General features: G+C 41.0%; 1 protein-coding gene across 2 annotated transcripts in view; it reads left to right on the top strand.

Annotated features, from left to right (window-relative positions):
- rcor1 (REST corepressor 1) overlaps window positions 1-20,714 on the top strand; it is a 36,272-nt gene that overhangs the window by 3,683 nt on the left and 11,875 nt on the right. For both annotated transcript variants that reach the window (XM_060933932.1, XM_060933933.1), the window contains exons 3-4: window positions 14,610-14,690; window positions 20,650-20,702. In XM_060933932.1, coding sequence (XP_060789915.1) covers window positions 14,610-14,690; window positions 20,650-20,702 — 134 coding nt within the window. The remainder of the gene's footprint in view (window positions 1-14,609; window positions 14,691-20,649; window positions 20,703-20,714) is intronic.

Genomic DNA, 20,714 nt, shown 5'->3' with positions numbered 1-20,714 from the left:
AATACAGCGGCCGTATCCCAAATGACTGCCTACTGAAGCTCGAGTGCACTATATAGAGTTTAAAAATCCATTACTTCCTAGTAACATGTAGTGCACTTGTATAGAAATTAGAGAGACATTTAGGAGTCAACCCTCGTTACCAGGCTACACGTTTTCATTTCAGTTCAGAAACAAAAACACACACGAGACCTCACACTTTAACACTAACCAGATAATTAAACAAACAAACAAAAAAGAAATCATTAAACTTGAAGAGTGCGCTTTTTTTTTTGTTTACGTATTACGTAGATGTGCTTATTACGTGTCAATTTGCGCATGCGAGACACTTTTGGGTCATTTTCCGTTCATATTGGAGATCGCATACAAGTCCCATATAATTGGTAATGTGAACGGCCTAACAAAAAAATCGGATTTCACAACAAATCGGATATGGGTCGTTTCAGGTTGCAGTCTGAACGTAGTGTAAATTGAGCGTAGGTGTGAATGTGAGTGTGAATGGTTGTCTGTGTTTATGTGTCAGGCCTGTGATGACCTGGCGACTTGTCCAGGGTGTACCCCGCCTTTCGCCCGTAGTCAGCTGGGATAGGCTACAGCTCGCCTGCGACCCTGTAGAACAGGATAAAGCGGCTAGAGATAATGAGAACTTTATTGATCCCTTTGGGCGGGTTCCCTCAGGGAAATTAAGATTCCAGCAGCAGCATCTCATCTCATTATCTCTAGCCGCTTTATCCTGTTCTACAGGGTCGCAGGCAAGCTGGAGCCTATCCCAGCTGACTATGGGCGAAAGGCGGGGTACACCCTGGACAAGTCACCAGGTCATCACAGGGCTGACACATAGACACAGACAACCATTCACACTCACATTCACACCTACGGTCAATTTAGAGTCACCAGTTAACCTAACCTGCATGTCTTTGGACTGTGGGGGAAACCGGAGCACCCAGAGGAAACCCACGCGGACACGGGGAGAACATGCAAACTCCACACAGAAAGGCCCTCGCTGGCCACGGGGCTCGAACCTGGACCTTCTTGCTGTGAGGCAACAGCGCTAACCACTACACCACCGTGCCACCCTCCAGCAGCATCATTACAGGATAAACAGAGAATAGAAAATAGAGAAAAAACTTCTAGATAAATTAAGTATTTACATATACAAATATAAAAAGAATAAGATATGGGGAAGAGAGGAAAGGGGGTGCAGCAGGAGAGATATTGCACTTTATATTGCACATTGTCCGGTATTGCTTATTGTCAGGCTAGGCTACTGCTCCTTCCCGTCCTCTGTCCTCCTGTTACCCCTCCTCCCCCCCAGAGAGGAGTTGTACAGTCTGATGGCATGACGGACAAAGGAGTTTTTAAGTCTGTTCGTCCTGCACTTGGGAAGGAGCATTCTGTCACTGAATAGGCTCCTCTGGTTGCTGATGACGGTGTGCAGAGGGTGACTGGCATCGTCCATGATGTTCAATAGTTTGTCCATAGTTATTACTTGGCAGTAATCAAGAAAAATACTTAAAGTGCATATTCTGGACCAATTTCGTGTTTTTTTTTTTTTTTTTTAAATATGAAAGTATGTCCCTTTACACACTCATCCAGAAGGGTAATTTTGCACAAGGCCATCTGTCTACAGCAGAAAAAAATAAAATAACAAAACACGTCTGGAAAAATCCCAATGGAGTCTGGAGCCAGATTCGTGACGTTACCTGCGGAAGTGCCAGCAGGCTGCGAGAGCTTTGCACGGTTTCAGTGCACAGCCTGTGTAGACCAAGCGCTCCCATTTCTCTCTCATTGTCTGGTCTTTTGGGAAACGATGAGTACTAATCCCATCAAGATTGGTGTTGCTACACCCTCCTCCAATACAGCTGTTAACCATTTTAATAATTACGCGATAACGTTGAAGAAATTTGCAGAAAACCACCAGGTCGTTTTCTCATAAACAAACCAGTGCTGACGTAGGATTCAGAAGGAGCCGTCCTGCAGATGACGTCACGAAAATCAATGTTTGCCGGGAAATCCAAATGCCAAGTTTTTTCAGAGGCGGACCAATTCGCCTCAAATGGCTTGATTTCAACTGAATTTTTTCTGGTATTGCGCAAGGTAAAAAAAAAAATGCAGAGAATGCAGAATGTTACAGATATTTGACCAAAATTTAATATAAAAAAGGAGAATTACATTTATCTTGCTCCTGAATTTACCCATGATATGCACTTTAAGCTATCGCTTCTGTATGTTTAGAAAATACAACCTACCCACCATTATGGTAGCAGAAGTCAGAATATGAGGGTCTACTTCATAAACAATTTTTTTCCACTTCCCGTTGTCACATCGCGAAAATTCGAGAACCACGAGGTTACTGAGAATACTGACTATGCCGTCAGTATTTGTGTACTGGGGAAATCCGCACGGGAATCAATAACGTAGAAACCAAAGACCAAAACGCGACGCATGAGTAGCCACTGCAGGCCGCTAGCGGTAGGCAGAAACGATACAAGCGCTATGCAGGTCATTGTAGCGTAACTACTGTTGCCACAAAGTTGGAGGCATACAACTGTGTAGAATGGATATATAAAAACCCAAATCTGAAAAAGTTGGGACGGTATGTTGAAATTAAAACTGAAAACAATGATTTGTAAAATTATCTTTGACCTCGGTTGCACTCAAGACGTCACATTATTTTGTTTTACCTCATGAATTGTACTCTTACTGTTTTATTCTTGCAACACACTTCAAAAAAGGCTGAGACAGTAAAGCATTTACCGCATTGTAATGTTGCCATTCCTTCTTACAACACTGTTTTGGGACTGAAGACATAGTGATGAATCGTTTCAGGTGTTATTTTGTCCCATTCTTCCTGCAAACAGGTCTTAAGGTGTGCAAGAATACATTTTTTCATTTCAAAAGTCTCCACGCATTCTCTGTTGGGGACGGAGCGGACAGGCACCCTTTTCTTCCACAGCCATGCCTTTGTAATGTGTGCAGAATGTAGTTTTGCATTGTCTTGTTGAAATCTCCCTGGAAAAGATGTTGTCTTGAAGGCAGCATATGTTGCTCCAAAGTCTCACTATACTTTTCTGCATTAATGCCGCCATCACAGACGTGCAAGTTACCGTTGCCAAGAGCACTGACACAACCCCATACCATGACAGACCCTGACTTTTGGACTTGTTGCTGTTTCCAGTCTGGATGATTCTTTTCGTCTTTGGTCCGGAGCACACGGTGTCCATTTCTTCCAGAAGAGACCTGGAATACTAATTCATCTGACCACAGTACATATTTCCACTGCGTGATGGTCCGTCCCGGATGCCTCTGAGCCCAGAGAAGTCAATGGTGCTTCTGGGCAGTTAACATAAGGCTTCCTTTTTGCAAAGTAAAGTTTTAACTGGCATTTGTGGATGTAACTCCATATTGTAGTGCTTGACAAAGGTTTGCCAAAGTAATCCCAAGCCCGTGTGGTTATATCAGCTATAGATGAGTGACAGTTCTTGATGCAGTGCCGTCTGAGGGATCGGAGATAACAGGTGTTCAGCTTAGGCTTGCGTCCTTGCCCTTTACACACCGAAATTCTTCCAGATTCCTTGAGTCATTTAATGATCTGCGCCATAGAGGGTGAAATATTCAAATCCCTTCATATCTTTGTTTGATGAACATTGTTTTTAAACATTTCAATAATTTTCTCACACATTTGTTGACACACTGGAGATCCTCAGCCGTTCTTTGCTCCTCAAATACCCCTTTTCCACCAAATCAGTTCCAGGGCTGGTTCGGGGCCGGTGCTGGTTCACAACTCGTTCAACTTGTGAGCCAGCTGAGAACCAGTTTGCTTTTCCATAGCTCGCGGTGCTAAGGGAAGCCACGTCATTATGTCGCTGTATACGTCAGTTACGTCGTTGCATACGTCAGTTACGTCGCTACGTTTGCATAAACCTTGGCGCGAATATCGAAGCAAAAACAACACGGAAGAAGAAGCAGCAGCAACAACAATAATAATGGATGACTTCGTTTGTATAGCTGATGCTTCTCGTCGCTTAAAAATGGCGATCTTTCGCGGTCTTGTTATTGTTGTTGGTCTTAACAGCTCCGCCCGCCCCCCCGCTGACGTAAGCGGTTCTTTCCTCTGGCCCAGCAGAGAGTTGGTGCTAGCCTGGAACCGTTTTTTCTGGCCCCAGAGCCAGTTCTTTGTCAGTGGAAACAGAAAACCCGGTTCCAAACTAAGCACTGGCCCCGAACCAGCCCTGGAACTGCTTTGGTGGAAAAGGGGCAAAAGACTAGGCCTTTCCTGGATACTGATTTTGTGCCAAATCATGATTACAATCATCTCTTGACATCACCTGTTACAAATCACATCATTATTTACACTACCGTTCAAAAGTTTGGGGTCACTTTGAAATGTCCTTATTTTTGAAAGACTGTTCTTTTCAATGAAGATCACTTTAAACTAATCAGAAATCCACTCTATACATTGCTAATGTGGTAAATGACTATTCTAGCTGCAAATGTGTGGTTTTTGGTGCAATATCTCCATAGGTGTATAGAGGCCCATTTCCAGCAACTCTCACTCCAGTGTTCTAATGGTACAATGTGTTTGCTCATTGCCTCAGAAGGCTAATGGATGATTAGAAAACCCTTGTACAATCATGTTAGCACAGCTGAAAACAGTTGAGCTCTTTAGAGAAGCTATAAAACTGACCTTCCTTTGAGCAGATTGACTTTCTGGAGCATCACATTTGTGGGGTCGATTAAATGCTCAAAATGGCCAGAAAAATGTCTCGACTATATTTTCTATTCATTTTACAACTTATGGTGTGAAATAAAAGTGTGACTTTTCATGGAAAAAACAAAATTGTCTGGGTGACCCCAAACTTTTGAACGGTAGTGTAATTGTTTTTACCTCATTACTATCCCTAAATTGACCCTGTCCCACCTTTTTTTGGAATGTGTTGCAGGCCTGAAATGCAGGAATGGATGTATTTTAACAAATGAAATGAAGTTGAGCAGATAAAACATGAAACATCTTGGTTTCATGCTGTCTGCAATGAAATACAAATCAGAGTAAATTTGGAAATCTCTGCTTTTTTTTTTTTTTTTTAATTTGCATTTTCCATACCATCCCAACTTTTTCCCATCCATACAATTTGTGTTTTTATTTATATATAAAAATAAATATAAAAGCAGGCAGTATGCAAGAATGATATCTATTAAATATATCTACTGTGATGACAAATTCAGTTTGGCCTGAGCAGCTGTCAAAATATGCTGAGTTGAGGTGGTCAAATTGGTTGATGGAGCCAGTTTCTAAATTCCTGCTATGAATGCAATTAGACAAGATGTTTAAAAGAAAATTTCGACGACAGCAAGGCACTTGGATCATTCAAACTAAAATCGCATTGCAACTTGTAAAGCTGGTCGACCAACTTGACTGTGATCTGGCAGCTGATAATATAGTGTTTTACATAGAAGATATTACACAGTTGCGCGAAGATATGAAGTTAATCTTTTGAGTGGTGAATGTATCCATGAGCGAGTGACACAAACAAGTGAAAATATTTTCAACATGAGAAGATAAACTTCATATATTCGCGCCACCTTGTAACCTTCTTTATGTTATATGGACACATCCGCAAAAAAAAAAACCCAGTTAATCAAAAGAATTTAAATTTTGAACCGGTTCACCATTTTGACAACGCGCGTCCAGTCAGCTGGAAAACACTGGGAGTGACGTCACTGGAGTGAAATATCAGGAAATACGTCATTCAGATCCGTGGTGTATTTCATAAGAAAAAATGTGAGTTTTTCAACATGAAAAGATAAACTTCATGTCTTCGAGCCAATGTGTGATTTCTTTTTTTATTATATAGATACATTCACAAACAAAAATTACTCAAATTTATCAAAACAATTCATTGATTTTCTCATGAGTGACATACAGAGATTTATGTCATGGTTTCGGTTCTCCATGTCCCGGGTGTAGCTCGTATGAAAAATACGAGTGGTGTATTTCCCAGTAAAACACTCGTATCCATATAATTAAATAATATTGGCTGGCTCTTTTCGTGGTATATCAAATATATTCCATTCAGCTAGCATGATATTGAACGAGTTGAAGACGAGTGCTAGCTGAATGGAATATATCTGATATACCATGAAAAGAGCCAGCTATTATTATTATTATTATTATACATGTTTAATGGAACAATTGTAGATTTTACAAGTTAAGAACGGGGGTAACTTGCCAATATTGAATGCTGATTCTGATCAAATATAATTCAGTGTTCTGTCAATCCAATGTACAAAGTCAAAGTTCTAACAATAAAAATGGTACAAGCCTGAACAACCACCCAACTTATATACAAGCTGTATACAGGTTGACGGTTCAAGTTCACAGCTATTTTTGGTCGTAGTTAATAGTTACATTGCAGTTGTTCAAAACAAAAGGGCTTTGCTGAGTGAAGTCCACGAGTGAAGTCCTCTTGTAAAAGTCTTCGTCACTTTTCCTCACCTCCAAGTATAACTTTGACAATATTTCCACTATTGCTCTCTTTTCCAGTTTTTCAGTGTATGTTGGTCTGTTTTTCTCTTGTAAATGTGCATGAAGAATATCCAGTGAAGTTTTGGTGGACTTTTGGGTGTTCAGTGCAGCTTTCTCTTTCAAAATATATCTTCTGCTTTAAATCTTCTGCTTTTAATGAAGCAAACCTCGTGGCCATGTTTGTGTACAAACTATCAGTCACTCACTAGCGCAGAAGTTTTATGTCTTTGATGTGTCTCTTTTCCAGCTTTCCATATATTTAATACGGAAGATTAACCTTCTGGGGTCTGAGGGTATTTTCTGTCACTCTGATGATTTTGGCATGCTCTGATTTTGTCAATTTCAACAAATCTAAGCAGGATTTTCAAAGTCATATGACTTTTTTTTTTTTTTTGCGTGTGTTCAGCTACAATAATATCTATGTAGTATGTATGTTATGATTGTACTTAAATAAATGAAGATGTAAAAAGCAGTTTTAGAACTCTTGGAATGTGTGAAAAAAACATGACCTTACCCATTGTGACAAATTGTTTTGGTCACTTGAGGTGATTCTGTTCAGTCTTCTGAATATATCAAGCACAAAAACTTCAGTCTGCTCCATTGATTTGTACGGAAGCCGCGAGAGGCCCTTCATATAATCTTTTTTTTTTATTCACCTTGTTATCCCGAGATAACAACATAATTAATTCAGGATCTCGAGAAAACAAAACCATTATTTCGAGATCTCGAGAAAAAACAATTATTCTGTGATCTCGAGAAAACAAAACAATTATTCCGTGATCTCGAGAAAACAGCTGAGAAATGGTTCATTCAGGCGCGCCAAGAGACTTGTGATATGCTGACTTTGGGGCTATTTCTCATTCTGTATAGACGCAACTTTGGTCATTAGAATGTCTGTCTGGATTTAATCGATCACCTAATAAGGCAATATTTTGATCAGGGGTTGACACGGAGAGATTGCATTAAGTCTTTTAATAAGAGATAATTTCAAATTTAGTCCGCAGCACCTCCGCAGAAGACTGGCCCGGCTTCGTCTCTACCGACGGAGATACAGTGATCCAGCTGAGATCATGAAATAATTGTTTTGTTTTCTCGAGATCTCGAAATAACGGTTTTGTTTTATCGAGATCTCGAATTAGTTGTGTTGTTTTCTCGAGATCCTGAATTAATTATGTCGTTATCTCGGGATAACAAGGTGAATAAAAAAAGATTATATGAAGGGCCTCTCATGGCTTCCGTAGATTTGGACAATTAACTGGATATCAAAAAAATTTGTCCTGTTGTTTTGGGATAAAGGGTTGGGCAGCAGGGGCGTAGCTAGGATTTTTCAAAGGGGGGGGTCACACACTGACTGGCAGCCTGAGTACATTATGTAACAAAAAATAATCATTGATAGTTTTAGGTAGCTTAGAAACCAGCTCTTCCATTATTGCTGTTTTCTTCCACGTTTTTGTGATGTGGTGTTCTAGAAACGGCACACTAAAACTTGGCTTTGAAGCCACAAAATGCAACTTTGATGGAGAAAAATCTCATCTCTCATCTCATTATCTCTAGCCGCTTTATCCTGTTCTACAGGGTCGCAGGCAAGCTGGAGCCTATCCCAGCTGACTACGGGCGAAAGGCGGGGTACACCCTGGACAAGTCGCCAGGTCATCACAGGGCTGACACATAGACACAGACAACCATTCACACTCACATTCACACCTACGGTCAATTTAGAGTCACCAGTTAACCTAACCTGCATGTCTTTGGACTGTGGGGGAAACCGGAGCACCCGGAGGAAACCCACGCGGACACGGGGAGAACATGCAAACTCCACACAGAAAGGCCCTCGCCGGCCCCGGGGCTCGAACCCAGGACCTTCTTGCTGTGAGGCGACAGCGCTAACCACTACACCACCGTGCCGCCCCATGGAGAAAAATATATAGTAAATTGTTTACCTCTCTTCACTTCGAAAGGAGGAGGAAAGTTTTGCTTGTTTTGACATGGCGAATTCTTAACACGAGGAAATGCTCGTAATTCGCAACTAAAAAGACTGCAGCTACACTGGCAGCTTGACCATGCTTTCTAATGCGATCATGTTGCGCTTGTGCAGGACTGTGTCAGTCCTGCGCGCCTTGCCTCGTGCACCTTAAGGCGTGCCTCGGGCTGCATGCGCCTAATGAGGTCCAGCATGCGTGCCGTTAACAAAGAACTCCTGTCTTTAATCAATGAACTATGTTTGGGTTATTTAAGGACTGCGCCCATGCAAGGATGGTGCGAAGTATTACGCTGTGTCTAGTGTGCCTTACTGAGCCTTGTTTCCTGTCCCTGTTCTTGTTGACCGCCTGGTTTTTTGACTCCTGTTTCTCGTCCCTTGATCTTGTATAGTTTTGCCTCTGATATTCTGTCCGCGCCTCGATTGACCTCCTGCCTGTTTCCTCGATTACGACTTTGCCTGCTGTTTCGGACTGTTTGCCTGTTGTGTGTGTTTCATGCACTTTAGGCCATTATTAAAAAATGTTCTGTTTCCGGTCCACTGGCCGGGTGAGTGTCGTTTGTGCAGGTGAAATTTTTTTTTTAACGCCGGTTTTTCGACATTTTTTTCGGGCTCGTAAATCTAAACTCGAACTTGACATTTACGCATTCCCAGGGCTTTCCACTAAGGCTCATACTGCCTCCACCGAGTGCGCGCGCACACTACTGCCTCCACCGAGTGCGCGCGCACAGTACTGCCTCCACCGAGTGCGCGCGCACACTACTGCCTCCACCGAGTGCGTGCGCGCACACTACTGCCTCCACCGAGTGCGTGCGCGCACACTACTGCCTCCACCGAGTGCGCGCGCACACTACTGCCTCCACCGAGTGCGTGCGCGCACACTACTGCCTCCACCGAGTGCGTGCGCGCACACTACTGCCTCCACCGAGTGCGCGCGCGCACACACCGCATGTCTGATCAACGAAGTCGGCGGGGAATTTGTGGTTATTATCGGTACAAACAGCGCGAATCACAACTTAAATGAGTGTGGTTCAGTTTGACATTATTGTCAGTCCGTTAGATAAACATTTAATTTTTATTAAAATCGAAAATTAATATTTAGAGCCTGTGGCCTACAAAAATAGTCATTAAAGTAGCCGGCTGGACTTAATTGTGTAGTCGGCTGTATGGCCGGCAGCCGGCGCTTGTGGAAAGCCCTGTCGAATCAGCTCTGCGCATGCGCCGTGCAGCACAAAAAAATGGCAGCCACCATGAAGGAAGGAGATCCGGAGCTTTCAAACATTTGCTTAAGTGTGAAATCGCAAAATGGTATTCTAGCGAACAACAAAATAGTAAAGATTCAGAAAAACAAATCATTCAGTGATCATTTTAATAGTGTAATTTCATCCGAACTAGGCCTAACGGTCGATTTAGAACTACAAAAAGTCCGTGTGTCGGACATTTTAAGTACCTTTGTAAAAGTTTTGCAAATGTTGGAGTCAGCATTTAAAATGCTAACTTCAAGTTTTTGTACAAGTTTCAGCAGGCTTTTAGGCAGGATTTTTTTTTAGGGAGTCTAACTTTTTTGCAGGTGTCACTGTATGTGGCGAGGTGTAGCGGCGCGTTGAGCGCCGCTGGCACGAGTGTTTTAGGGGGTTGAGAATTATGTAAAAATGTTAAAGAAAATGTATTCAAAATACATGTAGGTATAACAGATTGGTAATACAATATCAACTTTGGGAACACCAAAACAAAATACACTGCAAACTGCTTATATTTTTAATGAATATTATTATTAAAATGGGTATATTTCTGGGATTTTTTGAGCTGGAGTTGCATATTAAGCATGACAAATTAGCTATAAAGCTTTCTGATCGCAGAATACTACATAAATAAAGCTTGTTGTAGCTGTGTTTGTCTCAGTCAGTAGTGCACCTATTGCAATTGCATTACATGTGACAACCAACCCCGAACACAGTGTGACAACCAACCCCGGCTGACCAGTTTTGCTTTCAAAGCCGCTAGCGTCCAAAGATTTAGTATAACAAAGAAAAAAACACACAGGAAATATGGCTAAGTCTTCAAACATTATAATGGTATTCGTTTTTTCAATAGAAACCCATTAATTACAAAGCTAGAAGGTAAAAACCAAGGACGAACAGTTTCATGTTCGTCCTTTTCACGTGCGTTCTTTGGAATCCCAGCATCCTTTAGAACGTGTCGTATTTGATTATTGTTTAGCCTACTAGAAATACTACCCGCCGGCTCGACTACCACACTCTCCACTACGTAGCCTGTAATGTTGGGAAAATCTGCATGAAAATGTGTTATTTACTGTTAAAAGGATTTATTCGGGATAAATAACATGTCAGGTAAGGCCGGTTTTCTATAGACTACATTCCACATTTAGCTGCGGCAATATAGTCTACGGCTATATTGTCTGGATATTTATGCCAGTGTCTCCTAGGCATACATCTTTTCCCCCTCTGCTCTGGGAACGCATATTACAAGTGCTTTGTACACCAAATTTATTTAATAACCCATTTATTTATAACGAGGGCTCTCACAACTTTGAAATTAGTGCAGCCATAGAAACGCGTGTTTCTGTAGCTCTGCGGCGGGTGCCTATATTTTGTACTCTGGGCTCGTGCTGTTGCTATGGTAACCCTGGGCGTCTTCGGGAAAGACAGCTGTCAAAGCGAGACTTCTGAAATTTCCAAAATGGCGGTGTCAACAAAGCTTGTAGATCCTCGGAAAGCTCAGACTCGGCGATTTTTTAACATATTCAGCTAAGTTACCGGACATAACACGGGTGGAAATATTAGGGCGTCTTTAGGGCGTCGTACTAAAAAGTAGGGCGTCCAATTTCTTGTTTTTTTCAGTACAGGGCGTCGAAAAGACGCCCAGACGCCCCTCTATCTAAAAGCCTGAGTTTCAGTTGATTAAACTGTCATTTTATTAAATGTGTCTGCTTTTGTAATAAAAAAAGTACTGAAAGAAAAAGCAAACACAGCATTGCAATTTCTTATCCATCCATATATAATAAAATAAATAAAAAAATCCCTCCCTCCCGACTGAAAATTTTTTTGCTCACCCGGTGGACAGGAAACGGATTTTTTTTTAAGGATGGCCTTATGCTCATATCACACTGTGTACTATTTAATATATCTGCACTTACATCCACCTCTCCCGCACGCACTCTGACAAACTGGATTTTCGCGCCCAAACCACAGGAAGTCCATACAAGGATATAGAAACCCTAATGAGGCTGAGGTGACAATCTAGTTTAAAAAAAAAAAAAAATTAGAAAAATTACAGTGGGCACTTTTCTAATATTCTTATGCAGCTACTGAAAAATGTATGGTCTGACAAAGGGGGGGGGGGGGGGGGGGTCACAGGCACACACACACACACACCCCACCTACGCCCCTGGGCAGTGGGAGGGGTATTCAATTAGAAGGGTAAAAAAAAAAATTCCATTCCATGAGAAGAGTGAAAACCCCTCCCACTGCCATCTCTTAATCCCATCAGGTCAAGTCACAATGGATAAGGTAGTGTTTTTTCACACATTCCAACACAGTTCTAAAACTGCTTTTTACAACAGCTTCATTTATGTTATCTGACTTTATTTTGGTATTTGACTCTGTTCAGTGTGTCTTGAAATTCACTCTTGTACTATTTTACTCAGTTCAGAGCTCCAACCTGCTCTGTTACACAATTACTCTGTAATTTTGCTCCCACTCCAACTCCAAATTTTACTCTCTAAACTCAAAATAGAGCAAAACTAACTATTTTTGAGGAAAATACTTCTAACGCTGGAAAAATTGCTCAGTCGTTTTTCCTGTGTATTTATTATAGCGCACGCATATCAACCGATCTGCTCATCAGAAATAGATGAAATATTTACACTTACTTGAGTTGATCTTCGGCTGGATCGAGACAAAGTGGAAAAAAAAGCACTGCTCATCATCAGTGTCGCAGTTCTCAAGATTGAATTGATTTGCTGTCCTGAATCATCCGAATCGCATAAAATCCACGTGCCGTCTCACAACAAGTTTTACCTCCAAATAGCCTAAACTATGTCTGACAGATTTTATCCTGTTTACGGTGAGCGTTCCCACTGCAAAAGAGAAGCCAATTGAAACGGAAAGAGTGAAGGTGATTATCATGCTGTTACCCTGTGAATAGTCTTTTATGAATGTGTAAGTGGGCGCTCAGCGCTCTGACTCTGGTGTGACTGAGTAAAGTGACAAATTTTATGTTTCATCTAATTTAGTTAATTTTAAAAACTATAATATTATTTGGCAGTGGGCACATAGGAAAGTATAAAGTTTGTCAATATGTTTATCATGCTTGTATGATGATAAACTCACGAGTTTATTTATCTAAATCCATGACCTACTCATTCTAAACCTGTTGAAGCTCTCGACCCCAAAGGGTTAAATGTGTGAAGAATATCCAGTGACGTTTTGGTAGCCTTTCGGCTGTTCAGCGCGTCTTTCTCTTTCAAAATTCTGTCTCAAGCTTCCACTTTTAAAGAAGCAAACCTTGCGGCCATGTTTGTGTACAAAATGTCAGTCACTCACTAGTATGGAAGGTTTACATCTCTGACGTGTCTCTTTTCCAGTTTTTCAATGTCTATTGGTATGGGTTTTTTTTTCTCTTGTAAATATGCGTGAAGACTATATAATGAAGTTTTGGTAGCCTTTCGGGTGTTCAGCACATCTTTAGTTTCAGTTTATTTATTTAGTGCTTAAACCTAGCACTGGAACTTATCTCTTTCCCGGCCGACAAAGAAATGATTGTGCACGTGTGCAGCAGAAAAGTTTTGTTATTGGATCTTCGTATGAGCTCCGATGTGTGACGTCATGTTGTCTTGACAATGTGCAATATTATAACAATATTGCATGCTCATTCTCCATTGGGGAGAGTGGCGTAATACATGGAGGATAAACGATATGATGACAATATTGCATGCCATCAATAAACCCGCTAGAAGGGAACAGAATACGTATTTTTATTCCATGGAGAAAGTGGCCCGTATGTATAATATACAATGTTGGCTACAAAATTTTCTATTTTTTTGACTAGTAGGTTATAAGATGGACATATTAAAGTAATTATGTATATTGAAGTATCGCCTTTTCATGTCTTTTCACACCAACTGATGCAAAGTACCCACCGGACTTGACACATTAAGCCTGTATGAGTTTTCACACTTGTATTGCTGTTGCAGGCAAAAATCACACACTGTGAAAGAATTCTTTTGTCATGAGCTCAATGATCTTTAGAACATAAGACGATCACCAGCAGCTGATTTAGTGCGGTTGCAACCAAAGAAAACTGACGACAAAGCAGTGTCAGAATTTTTTCATTAAAATCTTAAACACGGGGGGGCACGGTGGCATAGTGGTTAGCGCTGTCGCCTCACAGCAAGAAGGTCCGGGTTCGAGCCCTGTGGCCGGCGAGGTCCTTTCTGTGTGGAGTTTGCATGTTCTCCCCGTGTCTGCGTGGGTTTCCTCCGGGTGCTCCGGTTTCCCCCACAGTCCAAAGACATGCAGGTTAGGTTAACTGGTGACTCTAAATTGACCGTAGGTGTGAATGTGAGTGTGAATGGTTGTCTGTGTCTATGTGTCAGCCCTGTGATGACCTGGCGACTTGTCCAGGGTGTACCCCGCCTTTCACCCGTAGTCAGCTGGGATAGGCTCCAGCTTGCCTGTGATCCTGTAGAACAGGATAAAGCGGCTAGAGACGATGAGATGAGATCTTAAACACTCGTTTAAAAGCCACCAGCAAGCCAGCACAGGAGTTACAATGGCGAAACGTAAATGAAAACACGTTAATGGTCAGAAAAATATTCTTAATATCTGCAGCTCACTTTGAAGAATGTCTGTCTCAGTTTGACAAAAGCAAATTCCTTTCACCACAAGCGGATCTTACTCGTATAAGCTGACGCAGAGGACACGTCCTCATACAGTCTGAGTTGAGTCAAGATTTTATTGGTGTAAATGCTAAAAGACTGCAGTCATCGCAGGGTAAAACAATTTCGCAAGAACAAAAGGCTATATTAAATAAAATAAAAATTTCCTTGCTTTATAATATGACATTTGTGTATTTTTGTCTTGTCAGAAGTGGCCAAGGCGAGCCAGGAGAGAGAAAATCTGGGGATGCTGGTGTGGATTCCTAACCAGACTCTGTCAGAGTCTAAATGTGAGTTATTTTGAGTGTGTTATCCATCAGCTATAATCTCAGTGTTTTGTATAAATTATACACTACAGGCCAAAGGTGTGTAAGTAACACTAACATTAAAAAAATAAGCATGACATGAGTCCCCCCCCCCCCCCCCAAAAGAGTTATTGAACAATGATGTGTGTAACATGGAAAAAGGGTTTGATTTAAATGCAGGCTTTCGTCTAAACCGGGGAACAGGGGCGCTGCGCCCTCTTACTCTCGGAGTGCACCCCCTTACCGAAATGCCGATTGAACCCCAAGTCACACTTAGGCCATGCACTTATATGCTACTGCACAACATGCAATCTTTCTCAAAACGATCTTTTCTCCGTGAAAACATCCCAGCAACACCACATGACAATGTGTCTGATCATCAAATATGTTATAATTACTCCAAAAATATTCCAATCATAATAGATACACCGTCAGACAGTCCAAAAACGGTCCGAATTGGCGTTTTCCAGACTGAAGCGCCATGTTGTTTAGTTGTTTACTTGTCATGGCTGCTCTCGCGAGATTTGACATGGGTTACATACAAGGTCAGCTGACTTGTAGAGCGAGATTTCTCGAGACTGAATGACCTTTCACCCACCGGCGCGGGAGCTTTTGACAGAAGTAGTTCGCGAGTTGTTTTTGTTGACACTTGGGCATTTAAAGATGTCATCCCGCGGCACGAAACGGAAGAAAGCCAAAGACTGTCCGGGGCAGAAGATGATTACCGTATTTTTCGGACTATAAGTCGCACTTTTTTTCATGGTTCGGCTGGCCATGCGACTTATACTCCGGTGCGACGTATATATGTTTTTTTTTTTTTTTTTCTTTTTTCACCGCGGAATAACTGGAGCTGATGCTGAGTCTGACAACAGCCACGCAGAAGAAGAGGAAACGGCGCTTCATCTGCCGCTGGAGGCAGAATTGTTCAGAAGCGACACCGAGGATGAGGAATTCAATGGATTTGCTGATTTGGAGTGAAATCATCAGCTTGATAAACTTGATTGACCTGTGTTTTATTATTAATGATAGGCCTATAGTTATTTAAATAAGTTATGTAGTGATTTTAGGCAGTGCTTAATTTGTGAAGTGGGAGGTCCTAGAACGCAGGAGGTGGGTGGGTCCGGCGACTCAAAAAAAAAAAAAAAAAGGTGGGGGATTGTTTACTATAACTTTACGCACATGCGCTTATTGTGTGTGTAAAATAATAATAATAATAATAATAATATCAGACATTATGATCTTAGAAAACGCTTTAGTGACAAACAGTTACAGACAGTAATATGTCGTGATATTATATTATAAAATATTAATTTTTATTAGTCTATATATTAAATTATATATTACATTTATCTTCTAAAATAACAGACTGTACTCATCACAACCGGTTTATTTCACCATTGGAGATCAGATCACACAAGACATGAGTTAAATGACTCATTTTAAGGATTTAAGTAGGGGATTTAAAAGCGGTTGTTGTTGTTGTTGTTTTTTTTCACTAGACGGTTGTTTTTACTACCGTACCTGTCTTTGGAGATGATACACCTATAGCCTACTTGACCTCTGATTTGATGAAATAAAATTCGACAAAAATGAAGAATGACACTCCTCGATGATGACTACAGCTTTAATAACACAGATGAAAGAGCCATGGGGCGATAATAAGCCCTACCGGTAAAAATATTCTAAAAGCAAACTGATTAATGCATCAGTAATAGGCTACTAATATTAGTTATAATAATAATATAGGCTATTAGTAATAACGATAGTGATAGTATTAAAGATAGTAGTAGATATTTAAAATAATCAGACTAGGCTACTTACAGGGCAAAGGGCGCGTTATCACTGCTCAGCTGTTCGTTTATTAAATAAACAATGCAGTCGCGCAGTAACCACGCGCCGCTTATCAGATAGAATCACAGATTCTATGGATAGAATAACCCTTCAAAAAAGTGCGACTTATAGTCCGGTGCGACGTATATATGTTTTTTTCGTCTTCATAATGCATTTTTTGGCTGATGCGACTTAAACTCCGGAGCGACGTATAGTCCGGAAAATACGGTACTTCTTTCTTTTTCAATGTTGACAGACAATTTGTTACAATTTCCCTCTCAGATAGCCTCAGAACGTCCCATTGTAGCTTCAGTTTTTCAAAGGCTTCGCACGGCAGGGGGGGACCAACCGGCACCATCCGTCGCTTCGCTCCCTCGCCATGGTGAGCGCCCTCATACTAAATTTTTCTAGAAAAAACCCTGTAAATGTCTGTAGCAGTCAGAAACTCATGATGATCTTGTTCCTGATTAATAAATCAAATCAGCAGGGCGTTTATAATGTAGTATAAACAACGTAAACATTTCCAAGACGGTTTGTAAATTTATTAAAACCAGTAAAATATCTCATTTATACAAGGTTTCAGACTGGACTATGAAACTCGCACTGGACTATGATGCATCCCCTTTCCACTGACCTTCCTAGAGATATGCTTTTGAAATATATAGCTCCATAGCTGACAGTGCGTGCTAAAGGATTTGTCCATAGATCTTTGAGACGGCATTCTTACTTGACTGTAGTAGGTCTGAATAATTGTGTGAATGGGGTATTTCTCGGTTTGTTTATTTATTATTTTCCTCCAGACCATGCAGTCATAAGAAAGTCATGCGCACGGGTGTTGTGATGCTGTCACGTCATTTTATTGCATCATTTTTGTTTTAATAGCATGGTCTGAAGTGTGTTAATTAGCTTATTCTACAGTAGCTTGGCAGTGATTTGTAATGTTTAATTTATTAGTGAACAACAGTTAGCGGTTTAGAGTTGCCTTTAATGTCGTGGAATGCTGATAAACTTTGCAAAGCACTATGACTAGGGATGGGTACCAAAACCCAGTGTTAAACAGGCCCCGGTGCTCGGTTATTAAATACAGTATTATCGATCAGCTCTGACATTATTGCTGTGTTCACACTTGTACTGGTACGATAGTGGTATAACTGTATCGATACAAAGTATACCGGTACAGTTTAGTGCATCTGTCCACACTAGCGAGAAATGTTTGTGGTTTTCTTTCATGGAAGTTGAAATGCACGTGCGCGAAATGTTTCCGTGGTTACCGAGTAACTTCCTTCCGAGAATATGGTGGATGAAACAACGTGTGTGTGCGCTTTCTGTTGTCAATGTACAGTCTGTATTTCTGGTGGTCATTTATTCAGTCGAATCGTATAAAACGCGCGAAGCAGTTGAGAAAGAAACAAAGAAAACGAATCTCCCTTTCTCCCCCCTCACTTTCTCCCTCTTCCCTTCTCTTCCCCTCCCTTTCTCCCTCTTTCCTTCTCTTCCCCTCCCTTTCTCTCCCTTTTCCCCTCTTCCTCCTTTCTTCCTCTCTCTTTCTCCCTCCCTCCCTTCGCCTCTCCCTTTCTCCCCCCTTTCTTTGCTCCATGTAGCTCCACGGTCGTTTTGAGCCATTCTGACGTTTTATTTACAGCTGGAAAGCACGTGCGTATTGTATTGTATGAATAACCTGGAAGACGTAGGAATGGTTCATTGCGCTTGCGCATTATATTTGTATCGATACAGAGCCGCTTCATCTGTCCGCACTACAGCGAAGCGCTACAGTACCGATACTGTACCGATACGAAACCCATACATTTGTGGGTTTCGTGCCGATACAGTTATACCGCTACAGTACCGGTACAGTTGCTAGTGTGGACAGGTGTTGCAGTACGAAAGTAGTTTCGTATCGGTACAAAATCCCTAGTGTGGACAGGGTATTATGATTCTGCTTTTGGTCCTGGATAAATTTCAAAAATCGATTTCCTGTTTTATTATTGCTTCTGTATATAAAAGTTATGCTGTGTTCCATTTACCTCAGAAGCCAGAGCTGGGAATTGCGTCACACCTGAGTTAACTGCGTTCCGGTATAGAAGTCGGAAAACCGATACCAGACGTTTCTAGTCAGGTTCACCTTTGTTAGCAATCCCAGTTGATGGGATTACCAGTGCATTACATGGTACTTTGTGCATGCAAACACTGTAGCAACATGTTCGCAGATAGAAGTTGGATAGTACTGTGTGTACGACTGATTTAATGAGACGCAAATAAGACATTAAGTGCCCGTAATCAGTATGTTGCTACGGCTTTCACTTTGTTGATGCGTAGAGCAGCCATCTTGGATTTTGTGGTTGGACTTTCTGATGTCGGGGGCATCCCAATTCATATTTCCGACTGGGGATTCGGAAATCCCATCCTCCCAGCATAAATGGAGCGCACTGTTATCTTGCACATTTTATCTCACCAACTTTAGTTTCTGAATAAGACATTTGTCTATGGTGGATTTTTGCTCTTCCCAATATAGAAGAGTGTGGCAGGGCATAGGGCAGCTCTCTCTCTCTCTCTTTCCTCTCACACTGCGGCGCACACACAGAGACCCTGCTCTTAGTATTGATGGCAGAGAGAACTAAACGTTCAAAGGTGTGATTACACTTTACTAGAGTCAATGCTGACAATGCTCATTGCCAGCAGTATAACGAGTCTTTTGCACGAAAGCCCGGAATCACAAGCAATCTGTTGAAACCTCTGGCGAAAGTCCACCACATATATACGCTACAAAAGTACTGATTAAGATTACTGTTAAAGTACCAGCTTGATAAGCAGTGTCAATAAGCGTAGCAGAGCAATTCCAGCGTTATGGACGTGACACTTGAACTCAAAATGGCAACAAATGACCCAGTGCATGTTTTATTGTCTCCCAGTATTTAAACAGGTGTTGCATATTTTAAAGCTGTACCATACTGGAGAAGTGATAGAACAAGAACAATTCCCATAGTACATCTAGGGCATGCCAGAAAATGCCAATAAAAGATGCGTTATGGATGTGACAGAAAAAGTATCACTTTTCTTGGGTGACTGTACATTTTTATCAAACTCTGTGAAATTGTAAACCTAATGTCGAAATGGAGATATCCATTTGATAGAGGGGTCCAAGGTGAATATTAAAAAATCTTTGTTTAAAATATTTTGTATTTCATGCAGAGTTTCGGAAGGAAAAGTCAGCGTTATGGATGTGACGAAATTCCGTTATGGATGTGACGCGTCTGAAATAGACATGGCATATGTTTAGAAAATCAGCAATTTAACCACCATAACCCTTTGAAAAACTCTCTAAATATCAGCTAAAACTATCAAAGTTCTTAAATAATATTTAGGATGGCTATTGTTTTGCTGTTTTGTGGATTTTAGCATACATTTCTGTGGCTTGTGGCAATAATATAGAATTGTACACGATCAAAGTTGATTTTAGTTTGGGTTTTACATTATAAGAAAGACAGACTGACATATTAAGGCGAAGGGAACAATTCTTGTGACAAATTGGTTCAACTTATTCACATCTGTAAAATACAGGCCTAGGTGATATCTCTGGGAGTGGTTTTGATGTATTACATGTTGCTTTATTTTTGCATGGTGAGGTTGACATTTACATGGAATTGCCCAGTAGTAATACAGTTAAAATGCTAACAATACCCCTCCCTAACCGTGACTGTTACACGGTACTTACTGAGACTGCTATCAAAGAACATCACCAAATCAGCAATTAGAATTTTTACGTTGTTAAACAACACATTTTTAAAATCCCTTTACTATTAGCATTAATTTATGTGTATAGGGACAATAACATATTAGAACAAGCACATTTAATATAAACCTGTTGTTCGTGGTACAGCCAGAGCTGCTGTTCAGAAATAATGCACATCTTCCCGCGGTTCAGATTCAAGAATTCTAATGTGCTGTCGTCTAAATTTAATTATTTTCAAAACTTTCATTATGGGATATACATTTGCAGATTTATCAGAAACAAAAGCTGACTTTGGAAAAGAATTACATGCTAAATAAATAATCTACAGCTCTGTAAATTGATGATTTTGCTCTGTCTCCCCCCCCCCCCTTTGTTTTTAAACAGTGGATGAGTATATTGCAATAGCCAAAGAGAAACATGGGTACAACATGGAGCAGGTAAAATTCCTT

The sequence above is a fragment of the Neoarius graeffei genome, chromosome 11, assembly GCF_027579695.1.
Source record: "Neoarius graeffei isolate fNeoGra1 chromosome 11, fNeoGra1.pri, whole genome shotgun sequence".
Classification (NCBI taxonomy): domain Eukaryota; kingdom Metazoa; phylum Chordata; class Actinopteri; order Siluriformes; family Ariidae; genus Neoarius; species Neoarius graeffei.
The sequence above is the reverse complement of the archived record's forward strand: the minus strand, read 5'-3'. Positions and strand labels throughout refer to the sequence as shown.